Source organism: Pantherophis guttatus, chromosome 4 (assembly GCF_059756535.1).
Source record: "Pantherophis guttatus breed Tessera chromosome 4, ASM5975653v1, whole genome shotgun sequence".
In the NCBI taxonomy this organism is placed as follows: domain Eukaryota; kingdom Metazoa; phylum Chordata; class Lepidosauria; order Squamata; family Colubridae; genus Pantherophis; species Pantherophis guttatus.
Genome location: NC_142066.1, coordinates 113,541,448 through 113,565,379, shown reverse-complemented (window position 1 = coordinate 113,565,379; position 23,932 = coordinate 113,541,448). Strand labels below are relative to the sequence as shown.

Sequence of the window (23,932 nt, the reverse complement as noted above, 5' to 3'; positions counted from 1 at the left end):
GCGTTTTCCTTGTCTGCTGGTAGGATTATTATGCTGGTGTCTTCTTTCAGGTTAAGTAGTGCTGTCTGTTCCTCTTTCGGTAAGTTGCTTTTGGGTGGCTTGCTGGTGCAGAGGATGTTGATGATTTCAAGTCTGATTCTGTTAGCGTTGTCGGGGCACAGCCAAACCCCCAACCAATCGGAACACACCTCCATCCAATCAGAACACAGCCAAGCTCCCATCCAATCAGTTCACACCCCCACTAGCAGTTAAAAGGAAGAAACAGCTGCGATCTCACATTGCTCCTAGAAGCACGAAGCCGAAAACACCAGCCTGAAGATGACGAATGAGACTTCGTCGAAACGTCGCCAAGACACTTCCAATTTTATGCGGGAGAAAACCCGAATAACCAAAGACCTACATACAAATACCCGCGAAAACCTCAGAATATATATATATGTGTGTGTGTGTGTGTGTGTGTGTGTGTGTGTGTGTACAGTTACAAAACTTACATATATGTGTGTGTGTGTGTGTGTGTGTTAATTTTTTAAAGATGGTATTAGTTGAATATGTGATTTAAGATTAAGAAATAAGTGTTATGGCAACATAGAATAGATAAAATTTTGTTAAAGATTTTGATATATGGCTTGGTGGCTTGGTGGGGGATGTGTCCTGTGACTGAGTGGGCATGGCCAACTCGATGTCACTCACAGCTACGCCCACTCAGTCACAAGACTCCCTTCCATCAAGCCACACCCACAGAACCCGGTAGGAAAACTTTTTAAATTTCTTTCTCCCATGGCTCCGCCCACCCGCTCCATTCCCCTGACTCCTACTGCTCACCTTTCTCCCGCAGCTGGCTGTCAGGGAAGGCAAGCACCCGAAAGGTACCGGAGTCACTCACTCTCCTTTTTGAATGAGCCGCTCTGGTCCACACGCCGGCTGCGCAAGTGCACAGTTTATTTAATCAGCGGCAGGTTGGATGTGAGCTTGCGCAGCTGGCGCGTGGACCAGAGCAGCTCATTCAAGAAGGAGAGTGAGTGACTCTGGTACCTTTCGGGCGCTTGCCTTCCCTGACAGCCAGCCATGGGAGAAAGGTGAGCAGTAGCAGTCGGAGAATGCACCATTCCTTAACTCCGGCCTTGCCGCAGAGTCGCTGCCTGCTCGCCCTTCACCACGCAGTTCCACCCACCTGCCCCATTCCCTGGAGTCGGGAATGCACCATTCCCGGACTCCTACTACTCACCTTTCTCCCACGGCTGTCTGTCAGGGAAGGCAAGCAACCAAAAGGTAGTGGAGTCGCTCACTCTCCTTCTTGAATGAACCGCTCTGGTCCACGCACCGGCTGCACAAGCGCACACCCAACCTGCCGCTGAATTAAATAAACAATGTGCGCTTGCACAGCCGGCGCATGGACCAGAGCGGCTCATTCAAGAAGGAGAGTGAGCGACTCCATTACCTTTCGGGTGCTTGCTTTCCCTGACAGCCAGCCGCGGGAGAAAGGTGAGCAGTAGGAGTCTGGGAATGGTGCATTGCCTGAGTCTGGGGAATGGGGTAAGTGGGCGGAGCCTCCAGTTGCCATTGCTACCAGTTCTCCGAACCACCGGCCATCATCACTACCTACTCGCCCGATCGCCCGAGCCGGTCCTAACCGGGAGCATTTCACCTCTGCTTTATTTCATTATTACTTTATCTAATTTAAATCTTCTCTTTAATTTTAAAAATATAGCAATTTAACATTTAAACATAGTTCTTAGTTCAAATAATGCTCTTTAAAACAATTTCCCAATTATCCTAAATTCTATCTATCAAACCAAACCATTTATATAACACCAATTAAGTAATTTTTGTTTATAAATCATAATCATATCTTATTTCAGTTTTCTTTTCTTTTTCACTTAGGTAATAAATGTTCAAATTATCACAATTGTTATACATATTTAAACAATATCCCAATTATTATAGCTATCAATTTTCTAATTTAACATTTTCTTTTATCCTTCCACTGTTAATCCCAATGTTCAAAATACATCTTTATTCCACTGTTAATCCCAGCCTAATCATTTATTTTTCTCACTGTTACTCCCAGCATAATCATCTTTTACTTTTGTAGGTATATTATTAAAAATATTCAAATTATAACAATTGTTATGGGTATCTAAATAATGTTTAAATGTTTAACACTGTTAATCGCAGTGTAATCTTTATTCCACTGTTAATCCCAGTGTAATCATCTTTATTTTTCTCACTGTTAATCCCAGTGTAATCATTTTAGTTACTTTAAATCCCAGTATAATTATCTTTAATCCCATTGTAGAAAATATATCTTTATTCCACTGTTAATCCCAGCATAATCATCTTTATTTTTCTCACTGCTAATCTCGGTGTAATAATCTTTATTCACTGTTAATCCCAGTGTAATCATCTTTATTTTTCTCACTGTTAATCCCAGTGTAATCATTTTTATTCCAGTTAATCCCAGTGTAATCATCTTTATTTTTCTCACTGTTACTCCCAGCATAATCATCTTTTACTTTTGTAGGTATATTATTAAAAATATTCAAATTATAACAATTGTTATGGGTATTTAAACAATATCCCAGGTATTATAACCATCAATTTTCTCAAGTAGTATCTTTTAACATCTTAATAAAAAAAAAGGTTCATTATATCCATTGCTATATTTCTTTTAATGTAGTCTATTTTCCATATATTTTAGTTTCAATCCCTATTTCATTTTTAAATATCTGTAACATAATTCTTCTCACATTTGTTAATCTCAATATAGTCATTTTATAAATCCAGGTCCTGGATTCTTAATATTTTCCAACCTTTTATTCTTTTATCATTCAGTATTAATCTCCATATAATCATCATTATATTATTATTAATCTCAGTGTAATCATCATTATGTTATTATTAAACTCAATATAATCTCTAGAGACCTCCTTTTTATTATTACTATTCACATGTTCAATTATTTGTTCATATTTAATCACAATATCTTTATCTTCTTTATTTTCCACTTCTATATCTTATTTCTCCATCTTCATTTTCTTGTCCACACATGTATACTCCATTCGATTTTTATGTCCTCAAATTTTGTCCTCTGTGCAACATTATAGTTATTTCTTTTATTTCCATTCTCCAAGTCAAATAATTACTCCAATTATAAAAGTTCTACTGTATTCCCTTCTATTTCTTTTTTTTATTCCTCCAAAAGTTAAGCCTCTTGTAGACAAGAAAACCCTCCCCTGCAAGTTCTCACAGTTGTTATCTGTGAAGTTCACAATTTTCCAAAACAAAGAACCAAGTTGCAATGTTCCTTTTTACTCCAGATGGTGTCTCTCTGCAATCCACAATTTCCATTAATAATTTATTAAGCATTTATTAATGCTTAATAAATATCCATTTTGTTTCCATTACATCACAATCTTACTTGACTTCTCTTTTTTCTTTTTCAATTTAAATCATATTTAAAGTCTAGTCCAAATTTAAATAGCTCTTCTCACTTCTCACTTTTTTCTTTTTTCCTCTTCTATTTATACATTCCTTTTTTTCTTAAAGCTTATTATCCATTCTTTTTATTTTTCTTGCAATTTAAAAAAAACAAGGAAAAGAATCTCTTTATTTCTTTCCAATCCTTTGACCATATCTAATTGTTTAAAGTTTCCAATTAGTTTGTTCAGAAATCAATTTTCAATTAGGTTTTTGCCTCTTCCAAATTACATTTCAGAATCTTCTTTGCCCCCATGCTCCTTAGCAGCTATTAAGCAATAGGGGTCTTATAGTTGTAAGATATTTCTCTTGCTGTTATTCAAGCCTGAGTTGGCTGTCACTCACCCGGCTTCAAAAAAACTTCAGTTCCATTCCTCTCTTCCTCCAGCTCTACACTTGGTCCAGTTGTCCCAGCTTCGTGGCAGCCGCCATGGCTGCCGCCCACCACCACCGACTTACAGAGTTCCCTCTGACCTCTGAGGAACTTGTCTGTTCCTCTTGGTCATCTGAGGCGCCTCTCTTTCTTCCCCGTCCCTGCAGGATAGTTCCGGTCCGAAGACCCATCAGCAGCGGTTCGGCAGCCAGGGTTTTTGCGGCGCTCATCAGAGCCCGCTATTTCCCTGACTGTCTCGCCATGACGCCAAACCGGAAGTTTTCATAAAATTTATATTTATATTGCGTTTTATTCATATTGTACCTAGTTTGGTATAGTTAATATTATAAACTGCTCAGAGGTAAGGTGGATGGCCAATAAATTTAATACCCACATGCCTACATACATACATACATACATACATACATACAAACATACATACATACATCCTGAAAAATGAGGCTGCTACTTTATGTAATCACCTCTTTAATGCATACACAATAAAGAATTACAGCACCTCATTGCTGCTGATTAAAGCAGCAATGATTTCAAGCTTCCTCATAATCCTGAAAAATGAGGCTGCTACTTTATGTAGTCACCTCTTTAAATTGACTGTCAAACCAGCCACATCTTTTTTTAAGTTTCATGGAACTCGGAAATAGGAAGAGCAACATTAATTAATGCTATTATTCTAAGCACTGTTTCCAAATCCAGAATGGGGCAACTCTCTGCAACCAACTCTCTGCAGGTCAACTCACCGCAGGACAATTCAACAATTCAACACAGGATAGCTCAAAAGAGGGGCAAGTGAATTGCAGCAGGCCTTAGCCTAAAGCAAGACAAGGCCTGCTGCAATTCATTTGTCCCTCTCGTGAACTATCCTATGTTGAATTGTCTGTGGTAAGTTGTCCCACGGGAAGTGTTGGTCATGGTGAATCACCCAGGGTGAGTTGGCCAGAGCAAGTTGGCCACAGCAAGTTGTTCTAGGCCTTTACAAATCATCTTAAAGCAGGGGTGTCAAACTCATGGCCCACAGGCCATATATGTCACACACTGGCCACTCTGACCCAGTTTAGCAAAGGGGGGAAAGGCACAAATGTCACGTGATGATGTGACATCACGAGTTTGATACCCCTGTCTTAAAGTCTACACAAAGCTTATTACAGTATGATTCCTTCATGAGAGACTCAAGGGACCAGGATTAGCCTTGAACATTATTTTTGATCTTATAACATATTAAAGCTGCCAAGTTCCTGAATACATTAATTCGAAGACTGGCACCATAGAAGTAGTTGATGTTGAAATAGCATATATACAAGGAGAAATCATATTATGACTAAGTTTCCCTTCTTTTCTTATGATATCCATGTGTGTGTGCATATATACCAATGAATGAATGTTTGATTGATTAAATAAATTTATGACATTCTAGGTCACTGCTTTGACCCAAGAGGTCTCTCAATTAAGGAAAGACATGAAGAGTGTTACACATCTCCTGGAAAACCTATTGGTGGCCCAAAAGTCACCAGATTTCTGTGCAATTCATGGCCCAGCAACAAGTCCCAACATGGAAAGCTTACAAAGGAGAATGACATGGACTACACACCAACCCTGTATGCATATGCAGGTACCAAAGGTTACTTGCACCAAAGCACAGCTCTGCCATTCCAATACCATTGTAGGAATTTGGAACATGGACCCAACCTCCGTTAGTAGCAGCCCTCAAAGAACTGAATCCCATGTTCAAAATTCTATGGATGGTGAATTTTATTGTACTTCAGGCTTTGAATATTCACCTTCCCATTACCATGTTATCCAGAAAGATAATTTGCAGTTTGTAGACTGCACTTCTCCCCATTCAGACACTACTTTGACTCCTCTCCAGTCTATTTCAGCAACTCTATCATCATCTATCTGCTCTTCATCTGAGACATCCTTACACCTTGTGTTGCCCAGCAGATCTGAGGAAGGCAGCTTTAGTCAGGGAGTTAGTTCATTAAGCCTTGAAAACCTGCCAGGATCTTGGGACTTGGAAGGAACAACAGGAACTACACTTGTACAAACTTCAGAGGATGTTAAGACCAGCACAGAAGACATTAGGGACAGCAAAGCCATAAATGCATAATGGGACTGATTGAGTGATATTACAAGTAAGTCCCATGTTTGTAAGATCATCCAGTACTGCATGATAATTTGCCTTTGTTAGATGATCATGAAAATCCAAAATATGAAACTTCATATGGTTAGAAGACTTGAAGAAAGGCAGAAGCTGAAATAGAATAACTTCTAAATTTCAAAAGCACACTGAAAAGTTTTTTTATGTGCAATTACTCCAGAAATTTTTGTCATTCTTCATTGCTCCTTAGAACCAAAGAATTTGGACAGCTAGGACTAGGGAGTTTTCGAGTAGGAAGATGCTGCTGTGTGAAGTAAAGGTGTTTTTTTTTGTTTGTTTTTTGTTTTGTCCATTTTATTTTTCTTTCTTAGTGCTTGATTGTTGCTTCTAGATAATACCCATTTTCCTTCAGATGATTGAGACTCTTGCTGGTATTTATGTCAAGAGTTGTAAAGGCTGAAAGACATTACCACTGCATGTCATCTCCTTGACAATCAACCAAATAGATCTGATAGGAAATGGTTAATTGTTGCACGTTCTTTGTTATATAAATCAGGCTTCTTTATCAGAAAAAAAATTATATATGTATATACTATTTTTCTATACTTGATAAGAAGTATGTATTTAAAATATTTATAAGGAGATTAAAGGATTTGAGGGGTTACCTTGCTTGCAGTCTTCAAAACTAATGCATTTCCATGTACATGGTATTATGAATTAGATCAAACTGTTCTTAACTTCAAAACTTATCTTTTCTCTACTGCATGAAATTATAATGAATTTATCCATGCCAATAGAATGCAAATAAAGAAGAGTGATACTATTTTATTCACAAAAGAATAAAAGCAGAATGGTATATATAATATTCAGACTGTCTTTGAACTCAAATACTTTATCTAAGTATGATACTTTTATTTATGCCGCTATGTAACATCATCATCATTTTCATTTTTAAAAAATATAGATCTAGTAACTATATCAGAATTAACCCCTTGCATATGTTCTTCAATCAAGATAATAACCTGAAAGCTGGGTTAAACTGTAAAAAGGAAATATTTCTCCAATAAATTATTCAGATATAAATATAATTGTTTCACCACCATAAAAAGGAATAATCAATAAATTCTAGGATACTTATGAACCTGCTGAAATATTTGTACACAAAATAACCGTAAAGACAATCAAAATAGGTATGTATTTGAATTCTATAATATTTCAGATAATGTTAGTGTATTATTATTATTATTATTATTATTATTATTATTATTATTATTTATTGAAAAAGTTTTACAAATACAAATTTTCCCATTTCCCCCCTCCCTATCCCTCCCTAACCCTCCCCTCCTCCCATGACTTCCCCAATGTGAAATCCATCCACATTATATTATATCTTACTTTACTACCCTTCTATTCTCCCCCCTGTGTACTATACATTTCTACATAACATTAAGCTATTCTACCCCCTATATACTATACATTTCTACACAACATTCAACTAAAAGCTATCTGGTACTTCCTAGTTTGATATTTATTCTGCGCATAATCTATCCATTTCTTCCATTCCCATGCATAAGTCTCTTGAGGCCGGTCTTTTAAGTATGCTGATATCTTCGCCATTTCTGCAAAACTGATTATTATTATTATTATTATTATTATTATTATTATTATTATTATTATTTTAATATTTTCACACCATACATATTTTGTGGACAGTGTATTGACTGGGTCAAATCTTTTTTAAACAACGCTAACAACAATAATACAAATAAGTATGTGTAATTCTAATCTTCCAACTTCAACAATACTATTCTCTTTATAATTCTTTATTATTTTTCCCATTAATTCATTTAAACACAGATAACATTTCTTTGCACCATGTATTTGTTATTCCCTACTAAATTACTTATATTTAATATTTTAAAAATTACTCATTATTCCACCATAACTTCAATATTCCAAATGTGTAGGATTACTAATAAAGCCAAATATTAACAATATTTAATCAATCCTGGGAGTTTATCTCAAAATCCCCACAATTTCTAATCCTTAATATATTAAATTCACAATATGCTTTAACACACTATTAATGTTGATAATACAATTAGATAAACTAATCCTAAATTTCCATCTACTTTGCTTAATTTATTTTTAGTTATAATAAGTTATATCATCTGTTAATATATATACTTGGTGGCTGGTGCCATCGCTGGCTATTGGGGCGAATCACTGGCCCCCACGGAGAGGGCTCGCAACTTGGGCGTCCTCCTGGATACACAGCTGTCTTTAGAAGAGCATATGATGGCTGTGGCCAGGTTTTTTTTTTCAGGTTCACCTGATACGCCAGTTGCGTCCCTTTCTAGATCGGGACTCCCTACACACGGTCACTCAGGCTCTCGTCACCTCCCGCCTGGACTAGTGCAATGCACTCTACATGGGGCTCCCCCTGGGGTGCACCCAGAGGCTCCAGCTGGTCCAGAATGTGGCTGCACGGGAGATTATGGGAGCGACGGGGCGCTCCCATGTGACACCTCTCCTGCGCAAGCTGCACTGGCTCCCGGTCGTCTTCCGGGTGCGCTTCAAGGTGTTGGTGACCACCTTTAAAGTGCTCCATGGCTTAGGGCCGGGGTATTTACAAGACCGCCTTCTGCCACCAATAGCCTCCCACCGGCCAGTACGCTCGCACAGAGAGGGCCTCCTCAGGGTGCCGTCCGCCAAACAGTGTCGGCTGGCAACCCCCAGGGGGAGAGCCTTCTCTGTGGCGGCGCCCGCCCTCTGGAACAACCTCCCCCCAGAGATACGTACAATATCAGACCTCCAGACTTTTCGTCGGGCCCTGAAAACTTATTTATTTCACCTAGCCGGGCTGGCTTGATCCCATAGTTTTGGTTAATTGTAATTGATTTTAATTGGGTTTGTTTTAAATTGTGGCCAAAAATATTTAATTATTTTTAAACTGTTTTTAAATTTTGTATATTCTGTTTTATTCTGGCTGTTCACCGCCCTGAGTCCTGCTGGAGAAGGGCGGTATACAAATTAAAATAAATAAATAAATAAATTTATTATAAAGGAGCCTGAATGGCGTAGGAGGCTAATGCCTCGTAAGGCAGCATTTAACATCCAGCTGCCTGCAATTACTGCAAGTTCAATTCTCACCAGGCTCAAGGTTGACTCAACCTTCCATCCTTTCTAAGGTGGGTAAATTGAGGACCCAGTTTGTGGGGGCAATAAGCTGACTTTGTATAAATATACAAAAGTATGAAGGCTATTGCTTAACGCATTGTAAGCCGCCCTGACACTCCGGAGAAGGGCGGCATATAAATCAAATTAAAAAATAAATAAATAAATAAATAAATAAATAAATAAATAAATAAATAAATACTATTATTTTCCCTATTTGTATGTTTCCATTTTATTAATATATTTTCTCATTATCTATCATAATCTTTTTGAAATTCTATCATTTATTGAATTTTAGGCAGCCTTTTATATTCCTCTCTTGGAATCTTGTAGCTCTTTTTGATATATTTATGCCAACTGAACATTACCTTCTGGGTGCCCTATGTCTCTTTCTGCTGTATTATTTGAACACCCATCCCCAAAACTTCCTTTTTTTTATTTTAAAGAGATTTTTATTTTTTCTCTCTGTTCTATTATAAACTTTTAAGGAGTTATCTAATTGATTCCTACTTATTAATTCTTTCTCTTCTTTCTCTTTAGCTTCTTGCATCTCATTTTTATTTTCTCCTTCCACTGCTTCTTCTAATTTCTCATCTATTTCCTGAATATCGTGTTGCTCTTTTCCCCCCAATTGAGTGACTTCTACATTCATTTCTGTGTCTTTAAACAATCTCCTTGTCCAGTGGTAGGATTCACATTTTTTAACAACCAGTTCTGTGGGCGTGGCTGTGTGGGCGTGGCTGGGTAGTCATGTGACTGGGTGGGCGTGGTCAACTTGACATCACTCATGTGAAGGGACCCTTTGCCCAGCCCCTCCCCTCCCAGCCATTCCTTGTCACCCCCGGCCTCAGTGTATCTATAGTTCTGTAAAATGTTGTTCACTTTTTTCAACTTTATTATCTGCATCTACATACTATAGATGTACTTTCATGGACCACTGAAAGGAGGAAATGGCTCACATGCTTTGCCCAAGAGTGTGATAGGCAGCAGGCTTTTAAGGGGCTGCCAGAAAGAAGTGGGGGAAAAGCAGCAGAAGGCAAAACAAGAAGCAATGGATGGAAACTGAACAAAGAGAGAAGCAACCTAAAACTAAGGAGAAATTTCCTGACAGTAAGAACAATTAACCAATGGAACTGCTTGTCTTCAGAAGTTCTGGGTGCTCCAACGCTAGAAATTTTCAAGAAGAGACTGGACAGCCATTTCTCTGAAATGGTATAGGGTCCCTCCAAGGTCCCTTCTATGTATTATTCTGACACCTTTCCCAGGCCCTCCACTCAGATTTGGCATCCTCAGTTTTCCTGCCTGAACAGGGGGTTGGACTAGAACAGAGGTCTTCAAACTTGGCTGCTTTAAGATTGTGGACTTCAACTCTCAGAATTCTCCAGCCAGCTATGCTGGCTGAAGAATTCTGGGAGTTGAAGTCCACAAGTCTTACAGCTGCCAAGTTTGGGGGGCCCTGAACTAGAAGACCTCCAAAGTCCCTTTAAGCTCTGTTATTCTGTTATTCCTAAACTAAATAGCTACGATCAGTGGTGGTTTGCTACCGGTTCTGCCCACTTTGGGGAGATTGCGCACAAAGCGTGTGCCCGAAGTGAACCAGTGGTAATACCGTTAGAACCCACCACCCTATCTCTTTTGCTCTCTGTGGACTAATGAGTTAAAGAGCTATCTCTAGATATTCCTTTTAATAAGATTTTTAGAAACCTGAAGTTCAAAGTTCTTCATGTCTCCTTACCCTGAAGACCCAATTTCATTTAGAATTTAATCCCAAACTGATTGCTCTTTTCTCTTGACACTTCTCCAAAATGCACCCTCAAGAAGCCACATCTCTCTTCCTCTCCCTCTCCCACACACACACACACACACACACACACACACAGAGACACACACACACACACAGAGGTTGGATTGGATTTCTCTCTCCCACCCTCCTTCCCTCTCTGCTTTAGGCTTAGAAAGTCTGCCAATGCTGCTCCTCATTTGGCAATGCTTAAGGAGAATTAGGGGCTAGAGACAGTTGACATTCTCATCTCTGCTACAGGTGAGGCTCTCAGAAAGACTTTTTAGCAGGCACGCAATGCCTTCTCCTCAGACTCTCAGCACTAATGAGAGATGCATCTCTACTGCCCAGGGGAGGCAAAGCATCTCATTTTGTATTTTTTTTTCTTATTTTTTTTATTTTAAATTACTAACATTACAAACAACATATACAATATTTCACCCTGTGCTATACATAAGAAAGGAAGATTTGGTTCTTCGGATATATCCTCATGATCGCCAAAATCCACGTTCTCGGGGTACAGGTACCGAAGCATCCAATTTTTCCAGCGCATAGTCCACAAATGGTTTCCAAATTTTCCAGAAAATATCTTCTTTATAGTCACCATTTCTAATTTTAATATCACATGTCATTTTATCATTTAAAGCTAATTTCCACATTTCACAATACCATTCTTCTATTCTAAAATTCACATCTAATTTCCAATATCTGGCTATTATAATTCTACCCACTATAATCATAATTCTAATCAATTCCTTCTCATATTTTGTTGGTTCTATTTCCTTAATTATCAACAGTAATATAGTTTCTGGTCTCAATATTATTGCTTTCCCCATCATTTCAAATATCATTTCCTCCAATTGTTGCCAAAACTTTTTAACTTTATCACATTTGTACCACATATGTTCATAAGTCCCTAATTCCATATCACATCTCCAACATTGTTTACTAATTTTTTTATCCATCAGTGACAATCTTAATGGAGTCAAATACCATTTCCAAACAACCTTATAATTATGCTCTTTAATCCTTACAGATAAATTCTTCATAATTCTACTCTTCCAATTCACGTTCCAATCTAAATCTGATATTTTAATATTAAGTTCTTTTTCCCAATTCATCTTCATCACCCTTTGTGGTTTTCCATCAAAATTTATAATCTTATATATCTTACTAACGAGTCCCTTTAGCCCAATTTCATCTTTCATAATTTGGAATACTAAATATTCAAATTCAGTTTTACTTCTACTTATCGAACAATTGACCCTTACCTTCTTAGTCCATTTTTCTATCTGTATTTTTTCAAACCAGCTTAAACCCAATTTTTCAATGATTTCTTTTTTCCTCCTTTCATTTTCTGAAGTTTTTAACCAATCTATTATAGTTTGTATATTTTCATCTTCCATTACCCTATCACGACTTATATTAGTTTTAATCGGCCAATTTTCAATTGTCTTCCCTAAGAAAATTATATCTGGAATCAAAATTTTAACAAATTTGTTCCAAATTTTACTCAGTCCCTTTAACCAATAGCTATTAATTACACATTTTGATTTTGCTTTATCTAAAAACCATGTTGAGCCAAATCTCTTGATGTCCTTTAATTCTAAATCTCTCCAATGACTATCTTCACCTTTAAATATTTTTACCACAGTCCGAATAGCATAAACCCAATAATAATTGAGTAGTTTGGGGATTCCTAATCCACCTTCCTTTTGATTTTGATACCACATTTTCTTCACTAATCTAGGTCTTTTCCCACCATTACAAAATTTATCCAATTTCTTCTGATATCCTTCAATATCTTTCTCTGTCAAGTTTAACGGTAACATCTCAAATAAAAAATTAAACTTTGGCAACAACATCATCTTACACATTGCAATTCTACCAAACCAAGACAACTTTATCATTTTATATTTATCTATCTTTTTTATAATTTATATTTATCTATCTTTGAGAAAAAGCATCTCATTTTGTACAAACCATCTGCTGCCAGCGGATACGCGCTATGGGTGACATGGGTAGGTCCATCCAGAGCACAGAAGTTCTGCTGCTAGCCTGGCAGCCTGGCTCGAGCCATGGGGTTTTTTAAAAAAAATATTTTTCCTATGAGGGGCTACCAAAATGGGAAGTGTGCCTCTGCCTGCATAACTAGGGGGAGACTCTCCAGAGACTCTCCACCCCGCAAAAACCAATGGCTTGAAAGCGGCTCCTCTGCCACCCCCCATTCTCCCGCTGCCTTCCCCAAACACCTCCCCGCATTGCAAATGTGGCATGCTGTTCGGGTAGGAAATGCCTGGAACGCAATAAAGCCCACCAATTCACCTCCTGCTAGCAGATTGGCTAATGGGGTGAGAGGAGAGGCGGGGGAGCTGATCGGAGCCCTCCGAAAAAAGGGGGCTGAGGGAAAGTGCATGTGCTACAGCATGCTGCGGATGCCCTTGCTCGCCCTTTGCCAGGCTTCCCGCCTCCCGCGGTCTCCTCAGTGCTCGCTCATGTTCCCCCTCCCCACTCTAGCTTGATTGCAGGTGGAGCCACATTGCCTTTTGCAAGCCTGCTGTCGGAGAAGCTGGGTGCCAGTGAGAGCTGGCTTTTTGCCTAGCTTTGTCCAGCTGTCATGGGAGGCATGGCTTCCTCCCCAGGATCCGTCCGTTTCCCCCCCAACAGCTGGAGAAAGCTAAGCAAAAAGCCAGCCCTCACCAGCACCCAGCTTCACCGACAGCAGGCTTGGAAAGGCAATGTGAGCTTCTACCTGCGTCAACCTAAACTGGGGAGGGAGAGAGCGCAAGCGAGCCAGAAGCCCTTCCCTCCAGCCTTTGCCCAAAGCCCCGCGCTGCACTAGGAGGCTGAAGTTTGCATTTCTTCCCCACTCTGACCCACGCGTACCTTGGCAATGGGACTGTTCCTCTCCACCCCCTTTTCCAGCTGCTGGATCAGAGGGACGAACCTAGCTTTGCTGCCCATTGCAGCTAGGAATTTCAAAGCCGAGAATGAATGTTTGTGCTACAACCAGCCCCTAGATCGGCCTCCTGCAAACTCTGTGTCTTGAGGAGCCCGGCCAAACTTTTGCGTGCCACTCACTGAGGCAGAGGTAGGTAGCCAAACTAAGTGCCCAAAGGATCCCATCGCGTCATCAGGAGTCCTGGTGCCTCAGCGAGTGAAATTTCGGCCAGGGTCCTCAGAAGACCACGGAATTTGCAGGCCACCTGGCTAGCTAGCACCAAATTGGCTGAAACACAAGCATTCATTCTCGGCTTTATTTGAGATTCCTAGCTGCAATGGATAGCAAAGCTAGGACTGACCCCAGCCAGCTTTCTCATTTAGAGAGCCTCTGCTGATTGAGAGGGCCGCGTGGCAAGAGAAAAGGCCTTACATATCAGCCTCATCCGAGGCAAGTGGCTGGGAGGGGCAAGGGGCGTGACGGGGCGTGGTTAGCTATTGGTTCAAGCGAACCAATGCGAACCTGCTGAATCCCACCACTGCCCTTGTCTCTTTATTGTTCTTTATAGTTTCATGCACACTTTTTAGCATCAAGAATATTTCTTCATATGCCTCTATTATCCCCTGTAAATCCATTTTATAACAATTTAATAAAAATTACTCAGTATATTTCTATAGTTCCAGTGTCTCAATATTTAAAAACTCCTGCTTAATAAGATTTCATCAATTCTATAATTATATCTCCAAAACCCCTAAATTTATGATCTTTAAAATTATTTAGTAATTTACAGCCTTATAATTTTCCAATTATATATCTTCCCAATTGTCCAAATTTTAAAGTCTTATTTAACTTTTCTTCTTTTCTCTTTTCTTCTATCACCTTTCTTCTTTTGTCTCGTAGAATGCTCTGTTGAATAACATTAACAGTCCAAACCCAAATTAATCCACTAGATTTCTCCAATCTTACAGGTCCATAATCCAATAGCCAATTTTAATAAAGCATTAGTTTGTCAACTTGCAAAGCTTTCAAGTTGCCATGAGCAGGAGGGAGGGAGAACTGATAGACCTGATTGATTTCCCTAACTGAAGTGCATTCCATACATTCTTCCTGACCGCAATCAGAAGGAGGGTGTTGGATTTCACAGCCAGCCAAAGTGGTTAATTGGAGAATGTGATTTATGACATGGCCAGAGAGGAGGGGAGAGACAGGGTCATAGGGGAACGTAAATCTATGTGGGATTAGTTCTAACTGCATCCGAATATTGCCGAAATGGTGCTCCTAATAAAAGACTGTATTTCTTTTGAAGTTCGGCTCATGGCTCATGAATTAATTAGGGCATCTTTCGGAAACTTCACATAGTTATTTGTAAGTAGTTCCTTTTAGAAATCTTCAGAAGGGGAAAAAAACTTCATTAAGTATTCTCAAAATATCCAAGTCGTCTTTTAACATAAAGTCAATGTCTGGCCATCTTCCAGATGTTGTTACTTCTATTCTGTGTATTCTGTGACTTTGTGTGTATTGGGTTCACTTTCACTTAGTGTACTGCGGCTATGGTGCTGAACTACTTCTCTTCTTCCAGTAGATGGCTCTCTTATTCCCAAATCCAATGTTAAACAGTCTGTCAAAAACAGCTGATTATCCGATAAATCCAGGGGGTTTAGAAATACAAATAGATAAGACAGTTTCTGCTGACATCGTCAGAGTATTAAACTACCATTACAGAGATCTCTGCTTTTATATGCCATTAATCAATTTGGCCATTGTGCACGTAATAGGCCCTTCCAGTCTCAAACTATAACAGATAGGATTAATGAGAAACAAACCGGGCTGACTACAAGGTCACAGACAAGACAGCAAATTACGATGATTGACAGGCTAACATCATCCCCCACAGATAAGCAGGTTAGGAGGGAGGAAACAGTAGGAATTAAGCCTCGATCAACCAGCATGAAGACAGCAAAAACAACATAGCTAATTACAAGTGGCAGACAGCTGGAAGAGCCTATTACGCGGCAATGGCCAAATTGATTAACGGCTATAAAGGCAGAGATCTCTGTAATGGTAGTTTAATACTCTGACAATGTCAGCAGATGGCTGACGAAAGCTTAATAGAATAAAATTTTAATTATTTTAGTTCCGGAGCTCGCAGAATGTCTGTTTCTTTCTTTACATACATGCATACATACATACATGTTTGTGTGTGTGTGTGTGTGTGTGTGTGTGTGTGTGTGTGTGTGTGTGGGATAAATTTGTTGTCCTTTAAAGTTATGTATACATCACAGAATTCAGGATATCACAACACTAGAGCTCAGGATGCTACCACATCTGGGTATAAAGACCCAGGTCTTTATAACACAAAAGACTAATGGGCACATAGCTAGGACCTCGCCCACACAGGATGTTACGAAACAGCCGACTAATGTGCAAACATCAACTCCATCAACTCATCAAGATGTAACAACACAGCCAACCAACCTGCTTACAACAACAAAGCCAGCACTCCACACCTCCCCACCAGTATTTATAGAGAGACAGCATCTCCAATCACACTTTGCTCGCACAAGCATGAAGCCGAAGACACCAGCCTGAAGATGACGAGTGGGACTTCATTGAAATGTCGCCAAGATATTCTCAATCTTATACAGGAAAAACCCGAATACGCCAAGACTTGCATATATATAGAGGTCTCTCTATAAATACTGGTGGGGAGGTGTGGGGTGCTGGAGTTGATGTTTGCAGATTAGTCAGCTGTTTCGTAACATCCTGTGTGGGTGAGGTCCTTGATGTGTGCCCATTAGTCTTTTGTGTTTTAACGACCTGGGTAATGGGCTGTGTGTTAACATCCTGAGTTCTAGTATATAATATCCTGAGTTTTTTGATGTCTGTGATGCCACATCCCGGGCTTTGGTTTGTCTCCGAGTTTGAGGTCTTGCCATGTGTTCATGGCATGTGTCAGTTTGCTTTCTGTGGGGATCAGAGGAGGTTGCAGCAGCTGGTGATACCACTGTGATCTGGCTTCTGGATGGTAGTTGTATTTCATCTATGGGATGGGTTTGTGTTTAAATCTGGTGAGGATGATTGGTGGTGGTGTCATGTGTTATCTTGGATCCAGTGGTAATCTTTGTGACTGGGATTCTTCTGTTGACTAGGGCTAGTTTCCAGATGTCCAGTAGGCGGGAAGTATTGTCGCGTTTATTCATGTTATGGGGGTGTTTCTCTATTTCGATGGCTTCCATGATTATTCTCTTGTTGAAGTGTTCAGTTTTGGAGATTAATTTGGTTCCTTCAAAGTCAATTTGATTGACTTTGAAGTCAATCAGATTCAAACATAAAACCCATCCCATAGATGAAATACAACCACCATCCAGAAGCCAGATCACAGCGGCATCACCAGCTGCTGCACCCCCCTCTGATCCCCACACAAAGCAAACTGACACATGCCATGAACACATGACAAGACCTCAAACTCAGAGCCAAATCAAAGCCCGGGATGTGGCATCACAGCCATCTGCTCAGAACATTACATCAAAAAATTCAGGATATTACAATACTAGAACTCAGGATGTTAACACACAGCCCATTACCAGGTCGTTAAAACACAAAAGACTAATGGACACACATCAAAGAACACCCCCATAACATGAATAAACGCGACAATACTTCCCGCCTACTGGACATCTGGAAACTAGCCCTAGTCAACAGAAGAATCCCAGTCACAAAGATTACCACTGGATCCAAGATAACACATGACACCACCACCAATCATCCTCACCAGATTTAAACACAAACCCATCCCATAGATGAAATACAACTACCATCCAGAAGCCAGATCACAGTGGTATCACCTCCTCTGATCCCCACAGAAAGCAAACTGACACATGCCATGAACACATGGCAAGACCTCAAACTCGGAGACAAACCAAAGCCCGGGATGTGGCATCACAGACATCAAAAAACTCAGGATATTATATACTAGAACTCAGGATAGTGGCACATGGCAAGACCTCAAACTCAGAGCCAAATCAAAGCCCGGGATGTGGCATCACAGCCATCTGCTCAGAACATTACATCAAAAAACTCAGGATATTACAATACTAGAACTCAGGATGTTAACACACAGCCCATTACCAGGTCGTTAAAACACAAAAGACTAATGGACACACATCAAGGACCTCACCCACACAGGATGTTACGAAACAGCTGCAAACATCAACTCATCAAGATGTAACAACACAGGCAACCAACCCGCTCACAGCAACAAAGCCAGCATCCCACACCGCCCTACCAGTATTTATAGAGAGACGGCAGCTCCGATCACACTTTCGTCGCAGAAGCATGAAGCCGAAGACACCAGCCTGAAGATGACGAGTGGGACCTTGTCAAAACATCACCAAGACACTTCCAATTTTACGTGGGAGAAGACCCGAATACACCAAAACTTGCATACCTCTACCCATGAAAATCTACAAAAACAAATATATATATATATATATATATATATATATATATATATATATATGTATGTATGTATGTATGTATGTATGTATGTATGTATGTATGTATGTATGTTTTCTCAGGTTTTCACGGGTGTTTGTATGTAGGTCTTTGGTTATTCGGGTCTTCTCCCATGTAAAATTGGAAGTGTCTTGGCGACGTTTCGACGAAGTCTCATTCGTCATCTTCTGGCTGGTGTTCTCGGCTTCGTGCTTCCAGGAGCAATGTGAGATCGCAGCTGTCTCTTCCTTTTAACTGCTAGTGGGGGTGTGAGCTGATTGGGTGGAGGTGTGTTCTGATTGGTTAGGGCTTGGCTGTGCTCTGATTGGATGGGGGGTTGGTTGTGCTCTGATTGGATGGGGGTGTGTTCTGTTTGGGTGGGAGCTTGTTTGTGCTCAGCTTAGTCTGAGTTGCAGGGGGATTTGAGCTGGTGAGCTGCATTGTTGTTGTTTGGCTTCGTGTTTGTGGCCGTGCGAGCTCTTCATGGTGGGTGTCAGTCTGCTTCATGTATGGATTGGGGGGGTTTGAAGTGGCTAATGATGCAGCTGCGGTCTGGCTTCTGTCCTTGGTCGTGGCTCATTATCAGTGTGGGTTTGAGTCTGCTTTCTGCGTGGATGTGTGGTGGTGACATCCTGTGTGGCTCTCATGAGTGTGGGTCTGGTGTCATTCGTCGCGTTAGGGACTCGTTTGTCAATAAGGGCGGGTTTCCAAATGGCTGGGAGGCGGGAGGTATCGTCTCGTTTGTTCATGCTGTGTGGGCGTTTTTCTATCTTGATGGCTTCTCTGATTATTCTGTTGTTAAAGTGTTCAGTTTTGGCGATAGTTCTGGTCTTTTTAAAGTCAATATCATGTCCTGTGGCTTTAAGGTGTTGGACCAGCGAAGAAGTTGGTTCCTCTTTTCTGACTGAGTTCTTGTGTTCTTCTATGCGTGCACTTATTCATCTGTTGGTTTGTCTGATGTATGTGGTGGGGCAGGCGGTGCATGGGATTTCATATACTCCTTGATTTTCTAACTCAATTTTGTCTTTGGGGTTCCTTAGGATGGTGGATATTTTTCGGTTTGTGCAGAATGCTGTCTTGATGTTATGTTTGTGGAGGATTTTGCTTATTCTGTCTGTGGTGCCTTTTATGTATGGGAGGAGGGCTTTGCCGTTTTCTTGTTCTCTGTCTTGGATTTTAGTGGGAGTTTCTTTTTGGATTAGGTTGACAAGACAGAGAACAAGAAAACGGCAAAGCCGTTTTCCCTGGTCCAACATCAAGTCCACAGTGCAAAATGACTACTGGCATAAGCCTGATGATGGCAGATGGGATTCTGCCGAAACGTCGCTTCTACCCTTTTAGGGATATATCCACAATTACACGGGAAGAAACCCGAAATATTAACTATACACACACACACACACACACACACACACACACACACACATATATATAAAGTGATAGACATCACGATCTCCGGAACGTTTAAAAGTTTTTTAAAAAATTATTTTAAAAGTTGTGCTAAGCTTTCGTCGGCCCCTACTGACTTCGTCAGAGTATAAAATCACCATTGAAGAGCTGCTTGCTTTTATGTAATGCTGATCAATTTGGTCATTGCACATGTAACAGGCCCACACCCTTGCCTTCCCCCTGTAATTATCTTATTTTCTGCCTTAGTCATGCTGACAGATGACGATGCACTTTCCCCTGCCTCCTGCCCCATTATGTGTTGCCTCTTTCTCTCCCTGGGGGGTAACGCAGGGTTATCAGGCATTGCTTTGAAGGTGTTACTCCCGGCTCCCTCTCCCTCATTGTTATGCCTTTCCCTTTTAGATGCACACGTTGCCTCCTCTAAACCCATTTGTTTTACCCATGATCTTGTGATGGGTCTGCGTTGTTCTTCCTTACCCCCCCCTATCTCCCTCATTCTGCTGTTTCCCTAACCTACTCTCTTGCCCTCTGTCAGGGTTTGTCACACCTTCATTGGGCCAATCTCTATGCCTAGAAGAGGAGATTTGTCCCCGATCTCCATTCAGTCTTAGTGATCGGTCCTCCTTAAGTCTTTCCTGGTGCCGTAAAGCCTGGTATGTCGGTGGTATGTCAATATGTCTGTTACTCGCATCTTTAGGACATTTCTTTATACATACATACACACTACAAAGAGAAAAAATTCTCTAATTTTAAATTATGTCCCTGAAAAAAGGTAAAATCACTTATTATTCAAATACCTGTAATATTTTTATGAATATGGGAGTGTAAACAGAATTATAACTTCTAATTTAGCAACAAAATTAAGCCACAACTTCAAAATACAATATCTGTATTCAGATAAATATTATCTTTGAAGGCTAGATAAACAAAATAATAGTTCTGGATTGAGAAACTTCCTCTAATACACATAGATAAAGTTGACTACTGAAAATTAATTACATCAACCTAATGATGGTGGCTGTCAAACATTCCTCAATGGAGCCTAATTCTTGAATGTTTTAATAATCTGATGGACCATTAATTTAAAGCAAGTCTCCAGAGAAATATGAATGGATAATTCAAAAGCTACAAAAAAGAAAGAAAGAAAGAAACATAAAACTCTTGGAGCAATTTGTCAATGTTAAATGAAATCACGTAATACATAGTCAACTGGCTGTAATTATATCTTTATGGTAAAACAGCTCACTTTTCAAATACTAGAATGATTTATATCACACGTAATATTATGTATCATAATCTAAACTTGAAAGTTAGAATATGATAATGTTTCTTAAACAATTTGGAGTGGATAAGATTCATGACATTCCCAAGGTTGCCCTAGTTTGACAAAAACTACTGACAATAGTTTTCCTCCACAATGAGTAGGAAATTATGTAAGAAAGACTGTTAATTTGGCAAAATAATACCACTCTGAAACCTGGAGTTGTGCACTATTTAAACCTATCTGCCCGAATAAGGTAATTATCTCATTTGCCCCAGCTGCTCTCCTGCACCCACAAGATATATCAGAAAGCATAGAAACAAAGATCCTCTATTCCTTTGTCAAGGAACAATTAAGATAAGGAACTTGGCATCCAGAAAAAGAAACTGCAGTATCTATTTATCACTGCCTACAGTAAAATACACAGGCATACAAACATCAGGGGTTTTTTTTTTAGATCAAAGCTCTCTGCATTGCCAGTCAAATCACTTTTGTTTTTTTGTTTTTTCCCCCCTTTTCATTATCTTATTATAAATTATTGTGTTGTTTCCATACATTGATGTTTATATGTTTGAAAATTAATAACTTTCTATTATTTAAATACCTAAGGATATTATTTCTTTCTTTTCTCTAAAAATGTCTAAATATTTTATCAATGTTGATTATCATTGACGTGGGTTATTGGTAGCTCCGATCTCACCAGGTGAAAAAAGTGGCTCTTTGCTTCTCTTTGAAGTTTCTCCCCAGAAGTTTTATTAGTTGGTTAGGGTTTTTTGTTTGTTTGTTTTATGTGGGAATCACTACAAGGTTGAAAGGGTCAGTTTTATATTGCCAAATCATTTACTTCCAAATCCATCATCACTTTTTTCTTAACTCTGAAATTCCTCTGTAACCCCCAATCTTTTGCATTTAATTTTTTATACACTAATATATTTGATTCTGCTAAACTTATTAATTTCAAACTTTTTTTTAAAAAAAAACTCTTCTTGCTCACAATTGTCTATAGGTTGAAGAAATACAGAAGAGGGTTCAAAATTTGCTGGATGGCAGGTGTAGGGTTGTGATCCAAATCCTACCCTTTTCAATATTTGTACAACGTGATAAGTACATACAAAAAAGTGGGTTGTTCATACTATAAGGCCCATCATCCTGCAGATTTTGTCCCTTCCAGCATCTTCCCCCATGGACACTGTTGCTTGTACCATTGAGCAGACAAATTTTCTGCATTATTTTTCTATTGTTTCTCATTCATTTTTATGGAATAGAATTTATCTTCAATTTTCTTTCAAAGGGGAAAAGCATTTCTGAGAAATCTTCAGAAAATGAAAGCTATTTTATGTATTAAAATACAAGGTAATCAAATTCTTTCTAGTATTGTAGAGGAATCTCTAGTCCTTGTAACCTAAGGAAATGAATTTCATGGGACATCTTCAGGAGTGATAGGTAAAGGTAAAGGTTCCCCTCACACATATGCTAGTTGTTCCCGACTCTACGTGGTGGTGCTCATCTCTGTTTCAAAGCTAAAGAGCCAGCGCTGTCCAAAGACATCTCTGTGGTCATATAGCCAGCATAACTAAATGCCAAAGGCACACAGAAAGCTGTTACCTTCCCACCAAAGGTGGTCCCTACTTTTCTATTTGCATTTTTTTCATGCTTTCAAACTGCTAGGTTGGCAGAAGCTGGGACAAGCTCACCTCATTACAGGGCACTAGGGATTCGAACTGCCAAACTGCCGACCTTTCAATTGACAAGCTCAGTGTCTTAGCCACTGAGCCACCACATTCCTATATTTAGGAGTGATACAACCATTGTACTGTATTGACAGGGAAATCCTACTTCAAAAATGGTTAAAGAATCTTTTACCTGGAGAAATCTCCTCATTCTCTACTCTGGTGGAGAACTTTAAAAGGTCATTGTGTCCACTTTTATTTTCTGTTGTTCTGTTGTTTTTAAACTATAGGAAGGAGGAGGAGGAGGAAGAAGAAGAGGAGGGGAAAAAAAGACTGTGAATCTTTATTTAAAAAGCAGAATACAAAGAAGTATTAAGGAACAATAAAACATAGGAATAATAAGTAGGATGGGTGACAAATGTATATACATAGAATATGAAAACAAGAAACCAAGTAAGAATAGACTCCTAGTCCACATTTAAAGTATACAAGGCAGCAAGAATTGCAAGAATGCTTAAGTAAATCCAAATCTTTATCTATAATCTGTAAAACAGTAATAAAACATTTAAGTAATTAAACATGATAAAACACAGACATACACACTAAAATAATAAAGATCTATCAGGAATTCTTTCCATCTGAAATTGTACCAATATATACAGGGCGTAAATAAAAATAAAAGAAATGTCAAGATGGCAGCCATCAACTTGAGTTTTTTGACCTAGCCCTTGCCAAAACCCCTGTGATATTGTGTATTCTATATTTTTATTTAGCTGCATTTTACATCTACATTCAAATCCCACATGTGAAAGTTCCCACTAGGATATAGGATTAGTTTATTTGGATTAGGTCACCTTCAAGAACTTGATGTCAGAAGCTGCAAAAATGAATATGTATCAGTTAAAGAAGATTTTGTTAGGAAGTCTTGACAGTGAAATAAACAGGCTTTTGAGAGCAACCTATATATCCCATCATCACTTTCTCAAAAGCTTGTCAACTCGCTTTCACCAGGCTGTGTTTACATAGCAATTAAAGTAAGCTTATAATATCTTCACCTACTCATATAATCCAGAAGGAAATACATGACCTTACCTCATCCATTATTCATCTGACTGCATGGTCGATAGGTACAGTAGGGCATTTATTTTGAGAGTTTTTTATGCCAGGTGCTGAAACCCAGCCTGTCCCAATCCACCTTTTCTCCAATGTGTTAATATTTACTGAAGCTATAAA

The 23,932-nt window shown here is 39.3% G+C and overlaps 1 protein-coding gene across 1 annotated transcript in view; it reads left to right on the top strand.

Annotated features, from left to right (window-relative positions):
• Positions 1-6,765, top strand: part of KCNH8 (potassium voltage-gated channel subfamily H member 8) — an 89,994-nt gene extending 83,229 nt beyond the window's left edge. Inside the window, exon 10 of the mRNA XM_087893684.1 lies at positions 5,283-6,765. Within this exon, the coding sequence (XP_087749810.1) occupies positions 5,283-5,975 (693 nt within the window). The 3' untranslated portion in view covers positions 5,976-6,765. The remainder of the gene's footprint in view (positions 1-5,282) is intronic.
• Positions 6,766-23,932: the final 17,167 nt, after the last annotated feature.